General features: G+C 45.0%; 1 protein-coding gene across 2 annotated transcripts in view; it reads left to right on the top strand.

The window, feature by feature from the left end:
- The window catches only part of BACE1 (beta-secretase 1), an 84429-nt gene extending 72687 nt beyond the window's left edge, over window positions 1-11742 (top strand). For both annotated transcript variants that reach the window (XM_063943317.1, XM_063943318.1), the window contains 2 exons: window positions 7033-7204; window positions 9617-11742. In XM_063943317.1, coding sequence (XP_063799387.1) covers window positions 7033-7204; window positions 9617-9858 — 414 coding nt within the window. In that variant the 3' untranslated portion in view covers window positions 9859-11742. The remainder of the gene's footprint in view (window positions 1-7032; window positions 7205-9616) is intronic.
- The last annotated feature ends 701 nt before the right edge of the window (window positions 11743-12443 follow it).

Below are 12443 nucleotides of genomic sequence, written 5' to 3'. Positions count from 1 at the left end.
CAGTTCAGACCAGATCGCCCGCTTTGCAAAAAACGCACAGCAGCGATCAGGTCTGAATCGGAGCCATTGTTCATGCAAAAATCTCTTTTGATGTAAGTATATTTTGAAGAGGGCCCAGTGTACCTCGTTGTTCCTCTCATCCACCTGTTTAATGTAGCATTTTCCTTTTTTTTTTTAACTTATTTCAATTTTATACATGCAGTAAGGAAATAAAATATAAAAAAATTATAAAGGAGTCGCAAAGTGTCATCTCCTATATCAGAAAACATACATTAAGACCAAGAATTATATGGTGCAATAGATTACAAATGAGTCACTGTAAATAAGAATTTAAGTACATATGAAGCAAAAAATAAAGTGACAATTTCTAATGCAACATTAATAGACTATTAAACTGGTTCTGTCCGGCTGTGGCCCAATACCACACCCACGTCATCGGAGAGAGGGCTGTCAAGTAAACTACTCCATGCAAAAGGAGATCCTAACCATGTGGACTAAATCCAATTAAGGTTGTGATGTAATAAAGCCATGCAGAATGCCGGCCAAACTCAGACGTCTTTTTAAAGGGGCAATCATGTAAAAGGCTAAACCATGCCTTGTAAGTTATTGCTCCTTTAAAAAAAACGTCCGAGTGTGGCAGGCATCCTGCACAGCCGCTGAACTCGGACTTCATTAAATCACGCCCCAAATTTGGTGATTGTGTTTCTGCCATTGGGGGTAATTCTGAGTTGATCGCAGCAGGAAATTTTTTAGCAGTTGGGCAAAACCATGTGCACTGCAGGGGAGGCAGATATAACATGTGCAGAGAGAGTTAGATTTGGGTGTGGTGAGTTAAATCTGCAATCTAAATTGCAGTGTAAAAATAAAGCAGCCAGTATTTACCCTGCACAGAAATAAAATAACCCACCCAAATCTAACTCTCTCTGCAAATGTTATATCTGCCCCCCTGCAGTGCACATGGTTTTGCCCAACTGCTAAAAAATTTCCTGCTGCGATCAACTTGGAATTACTCCCATTGTAAACACATTTTTCATAACTAACAGTAGTGTTAACAAGAGAAATTCAGCCGGTGAAATGTGTAATGTAACTTCTTTCTTTTTTTTTTTAATCAATGTCCCAGTATAATGTTGTTGTTTTTTTAGCGATAGGAAAAATAAGAATTTACTTACCGATAATTCTATTTCTCGTAGTCCGTAGTGGATGCTGGGAACTCCGTAAGGACCATGGGGAATAGCGGCTCCGCAGGAGACTGGGCACAAAAGTAAAGCTTTAGGACTACCTGGTGTGCACTGGCTCCTCCCCCTATGACCCTCCTCCAAGCCTCAGTTAGGATACTGTGCCCGGATGAGCGTACACAATAAGGAAGGATTTATGAATCCCGGGTAAGACTCATACCAGCCACACCAATCACACCGTACAACTTGTGATCTGAACCCAGTTAACAGTATGATAACAGAGGAGCCTCTGGATAGATGGCTCACAACAACAATAACCCGATTTAGTTAACAATAACTATGTACAAGTATTGCAGACAATCCGCACTTGGGATGGGCGCCCAGCATCCACTACGGACTACGAGAAATAGAATTATCGGTAAGTAAATTCTTATTTTCTCTGACGTCCTAGTGGATGCTGGGAACTCTGTAAGGACCATGGGGATTATACCAAAGCTCCCAAACGGGCGGGAGAGTGCGGATGACTCTGCAGCACCGAATGAGAGAACTCCAGGTCCTCCTCAGCCAGGGTATCAAATTTGTAGAATTTTGCAAACGTGTTTGCCCCTGACCAAGTAGCTGCTCGGCAAAGTTGTAAAGCCGAGACCCCTCGGGCAGCCGCCCAAGATGAGCCCACCTTCCTTGTGGAATGGGCTTTTACATATTTTGGCTGTGGCAGGCCTGCCACAGAATGTGCAAGCTGAATTGTATTACAAATCCAACGAGCAATAGTCTGCTTAGAAGCAGGAGCACCCAACTTGTTGGGTGCATACAAGATAAACAGTGAGTCAGATTTTCTGACTCCAGCCGTCCTGGAAACATATATTTTCAGGGCCCTGACTATGTCCAACAACTTGGAGTCCTCCAAGTCACTAGTAGCCGCAGGTACCACAATAGATTGGTTCAGATGAAACGCTGAAAACCACCTTAGGGAGAAAATGAGGACGAGTCCTCAATTCCGCCCTGTCTGAATGGAAGATCAGATAAGGGCTTTTACAGGATAAAGCCGCCAATTCTGACACGCGCCTGGCCGAGGCCAGGGCCAACAGCATGACCACTTTCCATGTGAGATATTTTAACTCCACAGATTCAAGTGGTTCAAACCATTGTGACTTTAGGAACCCCAAAACTACATTGAGATCCCAAGGTGCCACTGGAGGCACAAAAAGGAGGCTGTATATGCAGTACCCCTTTTACAAACGTCTGAACTTCAGGAACTGAAGCTAGTTCTTTTTGGAAGAAAATTGACAGGGCCGAAATTTGAACCTTAATGGACCCCAATTTTAGGCCCATAGACACTCCTGTTTGCAGGAAATGCAGGAACCGACCTAGTTGAAATTCCTCCATTGGGGCCTTACTGGCCTCGCAGCCGCAACATATTTTCGCCAAATGCGGTGATAATGCTTTGCGGTTACATCCTTCCTGGCTTTGATCAGGGTAGGGATGACTTCATCCGGAATGCCTTTTTCCTTCAGGATCCGGCGTTCAACCGCCCTGCCGTCCAACGCAGCCGCGGTAAGTCTTGGAATAGACAGGGTCCTTGATGGAGCAGGTCCCTTCTTAGATGTAGAGGCCACGGGTCCTCCGTGAGCATCTCTTGAAGTTCCGGGTACCAAGTCCTTCTTGGCCAATCCGGAGCCACGAGTATAGTTCTTACTCCCCTCCGTCTTATAATTCTCAGTACTTTTGGTAAGAGAGGAAGAGGAGGGAACACATACACTGACTGGTACACCCACGGTGTTACCAGAGCGTCCACAGCTATTGCCTGAGGGTCCCTTGACCTGGCGCAATACCTGTCCAATTTTTTTGTTTAGACGGGACGCCATCATGTCCACCTTTGGTTTTTCCCAACGGTTTACAATCATGTGGAAAACTTCTGCTGAGGAAGTCTGTTTCCCAGTTGTCCACTCCCGGAATGAACACTGCTGACAATGCTATCACATGATTTTCCGCCCAGCGAAAAATCCTTGCAGCTTCTGCCATTGCCCTCCTGCTTCTTGTGCCGCCCTGTCTACGTGGGCGACTGCCGTGATGTTGTCCGACTGGATCAGCACCGGCTGACCTTGAAGCAGAGGTCTTGTTTGGCTTAGGGCATTGTAAATGGCCCTTAGCTCGAAGATATTTATGTGAAGTGATGTCTCCAGGCTTGACCACAAGCCCTGGAAATTTCTTCCCTGTGTGACTGCTCCCCAGCCTCGCAGGCTGGCATCCGTGGTCACCAGGACCCAGTCCTGAATGCCGAAACTGCGCCCTCTAGAAGATGCGCACTCTGCAACCACCACAGGAGAGACACCCTCGTCTTTGGTGACAGGGTTATCCGCTGATGCATCTGAAGATGCGATCCGGACCATTTTTCCAGCAGGTCCCACTGGAAAGTTCTTGCGTGGAATCTGCCGAATGGAATTGCTTCGTAGGAAGCCACCATTTTTCCCAGGACCCTTGTGCACTGATGCACTGACACTTGGCCTGGTTTTAGGAGGTTTCTGACTAGTTCGGATAACTCCCTGGCTTTCTCCTCCTGGAGAAACACCTTTTTCTGGACTGTGTCCAGGATCATTCTTAGGAATAGAAGACGTGTCGTCGGGATCAGCTGCGATTTTGGAATATTAAGAATCCAACCGTGCTGCCGCAACACTACTTGAGATAGTGCTACCCCGACTACCAACTGTTCCCTGGATCTTGCCCTTATCCGGAGATCGTCCAAGTAAGGGATAATTAAAACTCCCTTCCTTCGAAGGAGTATCATCATTTCGGCCATTACTTTGGTAAAGACCCGGGGTGCCGTGGACAAACCAAACGGCAGCGTCTGAAACTGATAGTGACAGTTCTGTACCACAAACCTGAGGTACCCTTGGTGAGAAGGGTAAATTGGGACATGGAGATAAGCATCCTTGATGTCCAGAGACACCATATAATCCCCTTCTTCCAGGTTTGCAATCACCGCTCTGAGTGACTCCATCTTGAATTTGAACCTTTGTATGTAAGTGTTCAAGGATTTCAGATTTAAATTAGGTCTCACCGAGCCGTCCGGCTTCGGTACCACAAACAGCGTGGAATAATACCCCTTTTCCTGTTGTAGGAGGGGTACCTTGATTATCACCTGCTGGGAATACAGCTTGTGAATGGCTTCCCATACCGCCTCCCTGTCGGAGGGAGACGTTGGTAAAGCAGACTTTAGGAAACGGCGAAGGGGAGACGTCTCGAATTCCAATTTGTACCCCTGAGATACCACCTGAAGGATCCAGGGGTCCACCTGTGAGTGAGCCCACTGCACGCTGAAATTTTTGAGACGGGCCCCCACCGTGCCTGAGTCCGCTTGTAAAGCCCCAGCGTCATGCTGAGGACTTGGCAGAAAACGGGAGAGGGCTTCTGTTCCTGGGAACTAGCTGTTTGCTGCAGCCTTTTTCCTCTCCCTCTGCCACGGGGCAGAAATGAGGAGCCTTTTGCCCGCTTGCCCTTATGGGGCCCAAAGGACTGCGCCTGATAATACGGCGTCTTCTTATGTTGAGAAGCTACCTGGGGTAAAAATGTGGATTTCCCAGCCGTTGCCGTGGCCACCAGGTCTGTTAGATCTACCCCAAATAACTCCTCCCTTTTATAAGGCGATACTTCCATATGCCTTTTGGAATCAGCATCACCTGACCACTGTCTTGTCCATAACCCTCTTCTGACAGAAATGGACAGCACACTTACTCTTGATGCCAGTCGGCAAATATCCCTCTGTGCATCACGCATATATAGAAATGCATCTTTTAAATGCTCTATAGTCAGTAATATACTGTCCCTATCTAGGGTATCAATATTGTCAGTCAGGTAATCCGACCAAGCCACCCCAGCACTGCACATCCAGGCTGAGGCGATTGCTGGTCGCAGTATCACACCCGTGTGAGTGTATATACATTTTACTGCTTTCTGTCAGCAGGTTCCTTAGGGCAGCCGTATCCGGGGACGGTAGTGCCACCTGTTTTGACAAGCGTGTGAGTGCTTTATTCACCCTAGGGGGTGTTTCCCAACGTGCCCTATCCTCTGGCGGAAAGGGGTATGATGCTAATAACTTTTTAGGAATTAACAGTTTTTATCGGGGGAAACCCACGCATCATCACACACTTCATTTAATTCCTCAGATGCAGGAAAAACTACAGGCAGTTTTTTCTCACCCAACATAATACCCTTTTTAGTGGTACTGGTATTATCAGAAATGTGTAAAAACATTTTCCATAGCCTCAATCATGTAACGTGTGGCCCTACTGGAAGTCACATTCGTCTCTTAATCGTCGACACTGGAGTCAGTATCCGTGTCGGCGTCTGTATCTGCCATCTGCGGTAACGGGCGTTTTAGAGCCCCTGATGGCTTTTGAGACACCTGGACAGGCACAGGCTGAGTCGCCGGCTGTCTCATGTCATCAGTCTTTTGTAAAGAACTGACACTGTCACATATTCCTTCCATAAGCTCATCCACTCAGGTGTCGACTCCCTAGGGGGTGACATCTCTGTTACAGGCAATTTCTCCGCCTCCACATCATTTTCCTCCTCATACATGTCGACACAACGTACCGACACACAGCACACACACAGGGAATGCTCTGATAGAGGACAGGACCCCACTAGCCCTTTGGGGAGACAGAGGGAGAGTATGCCAGCACACACCAGAGCGCTATATATATATATATATATATATATATATATATATATAGGGATAACCTTATATAAGTGTTTTTCCCCTTATAGCTGCTGTATTGTTATACTGCGCCTAATTAGTGCCCCCCTCTCTTTTTTAACCGCTTTCTGTAGTGTAGTAACTGCAGGGGAGAGCCAGGGAGCTTCCCTCCAACGGAGCTGTGAGAGAAAATGGCGCCAGTGTGCTGAGGAGATAGGCTCCGCCCCCTTCTCGGCGGCCTTTTCTCCCGTTTTTCTGTGGAATCTGGGAGGGGTTAAAATTCATCCATATAGCCCTGGGGGCTATATGTGATGTATTTTCGCCAGCCAAGGTGTTTTTATTGCTGCTCAGGGCGCCCCCCCCTAGCGCCCTGCACCCTCAGTGACCAAAGTGTGAAGTGTGCTGAGGAGCAATGGCGCACAGCTGCAGTGCTGTGCGCTACCTTGGTGAAGACAGGATGTCTTCTGCCGCCGATTTTCCGGACCTCTTCTTGCTTCTGGCTCTGTAAGGGGGCCGGCGGCGCGGCTCTGGGACCGGACTCCGAGGCTGGGCCTGTGTTCGGTCCCTCTGGAGCTAATGGTGTCCAGTAGCCTAAGAAGCCCAATCTACTCTGCACGCAGGTGAGTTCGCTTCTTCTCCCCTTAGTCCCTCGATGCAGTGAGCCTGTTGCCAGCAGGTCTCACTGAAAATAAAAAACCTAAACCTAAACTTTCACGAAGAGCTCAGGAGAGCCCCTAGTGTGCACCCTTCTCGGTCGGGCACAAAAATCTAACTGGGGCTTGGAGGAGGGTCATAGGGGGAGGAGCCAGTGCACACCAGGTAGTCCTAAAGCTTTACTTTTGTGCCCAGTCTCCTACGGAGCCGCTATTCCCCATGGTCCTTACGGAGTTCCCAGCATCCACTAGGACGTCAGAGAAATAAATAAATAAATGACCTAAATATTCTGCAGACAAAAAGTTGCTTTTCATCCTATACTACCGATTTCTAAATACCGGCCACATAGTTTCGAAGTTAAGTCTATAATATTTTTTTGTTTCCATTTCTTTGATTCTTCCCTGTTATATGTCACACTTCTCCTTCATAGTGCTTGCTATAGCCATACATGCTCCCCTAGCGTAACTGATCACCTGTGTAGACAACAATCTCTTCTCTTCCTTGCAGCAATACCTGCGTCCTGTGGAAGACATAGCTACCTCTCAGGATGACTGTTATAAATTTGCAGTGTCCCAATCTTCCACTGGCACAGTGATGGGGGCTGTCATCATGGAGGGCTTTTATGTTGTTTTTGACCGTGCTCGTAAACGCATTGGATTCGCAGTCAGCACATGCCATGGTGAGAACTTTATAGGAATTAACACAATTATTTTCTCGCAGCCTCAGAGCAAGTACAAACTTTGGGAAAATTGTTATTTTAAGGTAAAATATTGGGACTTGGGGCCTAATTCAGAGTTGATCGCAGCAGCAAATTTGTCAAAGGTTGGGCAAAACCATGTGCACAGCAGGGGGGGGGGCAGATATAACATGTGCAGAGAGAGTTAGATTTGGGTGGGTTATATTGTTTCTGTGCAGGGTAAATAAATACTGCCTGCTATATTTTTACACTGCAATTTAGATTTCAGTTTGAACACACCCCTCCCAAATCTAACTCTCTCTGCACATGTTATATCTCCCCCACCGCAGTGCACATGGTTTTGCCCATCTGCTAACAAATTTGCTGCTACGATCAGGTCTGAATTAGGCCCTTGGTTCAGAAGCCCTTTGATACCACCCTAATGACTAATTAGGCAATTGGAAGTTTTCAGTTAGCTTAATTGGGCCAATAGTTACATGTCATTATTGGGGTGAAATTATGCAAAGTGCAGAATAATGAGTTAAAAGATGTGGGAATATATGGATGGGACAGGTGTTTTAAACTTTGCAGGTGGGATTTACAGGGTTGGTTTTTTTTTTCAAGCAGCGTCAGATTCCCCCCAAATCAACGTTTTCATATTTTTATGCACCCCAAATTTAAGTAAATTATTTATTTATTTAGATGGGGAAAAAATAGCATTTTATAATTTTTTATATATTTAAAAAAAAAATGCAAGCAATTCTTAACATTTTTAAAAGCTCAAAATATTTTTCATTGGGACAGTAATAGACATCTACACTGTTACAAATTATTTACTTAATTTTTTTTAGGGTATAGGCCAATATCCACATTTGGAAAAAAAAAATTCATGCAGTTTTTTGCTGGAAAAATGATTGCACCCAATTTTTATTCAGTTGGACAGTATGAAAATAGGGAGCGCGCTTATCCGCAGTATATGAAAAATGGGTGCGATAGGCACATTTGTTTTTTTAGGAAAATTTTGTGTTCAGTAGGATATGCCCTATAATGTCTGTAAAGGACTTTAAAGGACTTCTTAATCCCATGCGTTCATTTCATGTCTTAAAATTGGGGCTAAAGAGAGATCAGAAATGTCTAGAATGGAGAGATCAGAAATATCTAGAATGAAAAACTTATTGGACCAGATATTTCAACTTTATTAAGCCAGTGAGATCTCCGTAGGTCTGAGAGGTCTAAACACCAGCCATCTTCTGGCAGCAACCCAACAGTGAAAAGATGACTCTGGAGGGCGTACGCTGGTCCACCTCTGGTGGCAAAACTAGACAATGCAAGCCAAGTCCTCTAAACGCATGATTAGTGGGTTTCAGGCACTGGATAGACAGTGTCTAGTGAGACAGTAGGTCAACCCCATATGGTCAACATGGTCAAAATGTCAACTGATAAAAGGTCAACTGTGTCTAAGGTCAGCAGGTGCAAAAGATTGACATAACAATGGTTGACACTAGTTTAAAAAAAACATTTTTAGAGGTGTGTAAAAGTTACACAAGCTAGATGGGTATTCTGGGTTATGGATCACTTGGTCGACCCTAAGTAGGTTGACAGTCATTAGGTTGACCATTAATGCTCGACATGGCAAAGGTCAACATGGGCATTATGTTGACACGTGAAAGGGTGACCGTTAAAAAAGGTCGACATTTGAAAAGGTCGACATGGCAAATGGTCGACAAAAAAAAAAAGGTTGACCGTATTTCTTTATTTCTTTTTTTGTGTCATTTTGTTCGTAAAGCTAAGTATGAAAAGGGTTGAATAAATGAAGAAAAAACAAAACACCTGTGTCGACCATTTGAACTTGTTGACCTTTTGTACCTGTTGACATCTTACATGTTGACTTTTCCCATGTTGACCATTAGTGGTCAACCAATTGACTGTTGACCTAATTAAGGTTGACCTAGAGCCTGGATACCAGGTATATTGGTATACATCTAGGACTAGAAGGCTGGTGGCACTCACCTGAGACACAAGTGTTTTTAAGGGGCAATAAAAATGGCATGTATGGTAATCAACTTTTGCTGGTTTCTGTATGCCAGATATATTGTACTCAGTCTTTTTTCCATGAAGAAGGGGAGGATGTTTTGGGGACAATGCACTCCGAGTGCACTGTTATTAATCTTGGATTTATCAATTGACATGAACCTAGGACAGCACAAACTCTTATTATAAGTTTGAATAGATCACCTGAAGTTGCCCCTTACCTACAGATGGAGCCACGCTAATCGTGGCTCCGTCTGTGCCTGGGCGGGCCATAGTAAAGTACTGGGGACAAGGACCAGTAATGTAATCACAAGTAGAGTGCATGATTGCTTAACTGTTCTTATAGTAATTATTTCACACCTGTTGTGGTTTCATTTCTTTCAGTTCATGACTACTCCCGCAAGGCGTCTGTGGATGGCCCATTTTATGCCTCTGACCTGGAAGACTGTGGCTATAACACCCCCCAGCTGGATGAATCTGCATTGATGACCACTGCATATGTAATGGCTGGTGTGTGTGCCCTCTTCATGCTCCCCCTCTGCCTAATGCTGTTCCAGTGGCGTTGCTCCCGCTGCCTAAGACGATCGCAAGATGATTTTGCCGATGACATTTCCCTGCTGAAATAAGCAAGCATCACCTCTGCTACTATCCTGAGGTGGCTGCGCCCAAGTGGCAGCAAGAGAACCTGAGATGAGCCGGGGATCTGGACATAGACCGTGCCTCGCTCCTGCCCAACACGGACTGCCAGCAAGCTAGGGCACATGAATCAAACGGTCTACGAAACGATGGATTACTTTGCAGCTTTACAATACAGCCTTTTAAATCTTTCACCTGTGATTCAACAAAAATGCATCTTTATATGTATCAATGCTAAAGGAAATGAGGACATTGGGTGTGTATATTAACAGTAAGCCATAATGAAGTGCCACAGAAAGTGCATTCCCTATAGTTCACGCATAATATGATTGCTTCTTGTTTTTGGTTTGATGGTCACGTCTAAGTGAACATTATGTGACCTATATAGATGAGAGCGCTTAAAGGAGATAGGGTAAAAGGAAGAGCATAGGGAGAGAAGGCACATGAGTACTGAATAGGCAGATCTCTAGGGATCTACATGGAGCCCTTCATTTACAAGTATGATTGCAGCATCATTACACCCAGGAAAATTGGTTAAAACAGGCCAGTACCTGTCCGAAGTGTAAATCTCTCTTAACAGGCCACAAGGGCTGCAATGCATTAAGGACCAAACTTTTAATACAAGAATGGAAATGTTAAGATAATACCATAAATAAAACGTATAGGGTTTTTATACATTTAGACACAACACACAGTAGATGCCTTCAAACATTGGTGTCATATACACTCAGTGGCCACATTATTGAGTTCACCTGTTGGTTAATGCACATATCAAATCAGTAAATATTGTGGCAGCTACTCAATGCATAAAATCATGCATACTGTACATGATCAAGATGTTCAGTTGTTGTTCAGACCAAATAACCACAATAGAGATGAAGCAGTAGAATGTCTAGGCTGGTTGAAACTGACAAGAACCATGGGTTCCAACATAATTATGCAGAAGGGCATCTCTGAATGCACAGCACAATAAACCTTGAAGTGGATGGGCTACAGCAGCAGAAGATGATTTTTTCAGGTGCCACTCCTGTCATCTAATGAAACTGGGGCTACAGTGGGCACAGTCAGAATTTGGTGTAAACAACATGAATCCAACAATTCATCTTGCTTATGCCAACAGATCAGGTTGTAGTGGTGGTGGTGGTGTGATAGTATGTTTAATGGTTTCCTAGTACACTTTTAGGGGCCTTTTATAGCAACAATCTACCCATTGTCTAATAGCTATTTCCAGCACCATGTCATCTCTAGCTGGTTCCATGAGTATGACAATGCATTCTGCAGCGTCCACAGCCGCCAGATCCCAACCTTTAAGGATGGAATGGAAAAGTCACAACATGAATTTTCAGTCAACAAATCTGCAGCAACTGGAAGAAGCTGTCTTGTCAACATGTCTGTAAGGAATGTTGCTAGCACCTATTTGAATCCACTTCATGAAGAATTCAGGCTGTTCTGGAGCAGTGGTGGTCCTACCCAGTACTAAAACGGTGCACCTTATAAAGTGGCTACTTAGGGCATATACTAGTTACCAAGAAATGCTACAGTTAGGGGTAAAAGTTCAGGCCCGAACCATTCCAAAGTAGCAGTTAGATGTGTAAATAGCAGAGTTTTACTATTTTGTGGTAATTATTTTTTTGGGCAATTATTTTATGAAAAACGGAAGAAAAATTACTTATTTAAGCATACAAATCAAATTTGTTTCCTTCCAAACAATTTTGCACAGGTATCATGGATATTTGATCATAATTAAGCCAATCATTGGCCAGGCATACATGTTAGGAACCCTTTTTTTTTTTATTAAACAAACTAGTAGCTCTGCTTATACATGTATAAAAAATGTCTCATTAAAACCCACATGCAAATCTTTGCAGAATATAGATGGGCGTGTTCATTCTTACAGAGGATTAAGGAGCACATCTAATTTTACAAAAAAAAGTTCTCAAAGTCAGCCCTTGTTTGATTGGTTGGTACTTTGGGCCTCATTCTGATTTTAGAGTAAAGCAAAAAAAATAAAAAGCAAGTAACTGTGCACCTGGGCAAAACCATGTAGCACTGCAGATGGGGCAGATGTAACGTCCAGAGAGAGTTAGATTTGGGTGGGGGGTGACGCTGAAGTTTATCGCAGCAGTGTGATCGGGCCAGTACTGCGCGTGCGCCGGCGCATGCCAGACGGCCGAAGGACGTCATTGCCTAGCAATCGCCTCTGCCTGATTGACAGGCAGAGGCGGGTGGGGGCTGGACGGCGGCGGCTGCGTGACGTCACACACAGCCGCTGCGACCCGGACAGCGAAGAGGTTCTCCCGGCCAGCCGCAGGAGCTGCGCTGGCCGGGATTTAATCCTCAAATGCAAAAGCATCACCGCTGTGCGATGCTTTGGCATTTCTGCGGGGGAAGGCCGGCACTGACATGCGGGGCGGACTAGCCCTGTGCTGGGCGTCCCCCCGCATGTCTGAGTGACTGATCGTAGTTGTGCTAAATTTAGCACAGCTACGATCAACTCGGAATGACCCCCCATTGGGGGAAACTAGTACGATGGGGTATAGACGGGGTCCAAAGGAACCAGTGCACTTTAAATTTC

This window comes from Pseudophryne corroboree, chromosome 10, assembly GCF_028390025.1.
Source record: "Pseudophryne corroboree isolate aPseCor3 chromosome 10, aPseCor3.hap2, whole genome shotgun sequence".
In the NCBI taxonomy this organism is placed as follows: domain Eukaryota; kingdom Metazoa; phylum Chordata; class Amphibia; order Anura; family Myobatrachidae; genus Pseudophryne; species Pseudophryne corroboree.
Note: the sequence above shows the minus strand (reverse complement) of the source record. Positions and strands in the feature narration are given on the sequence as shown.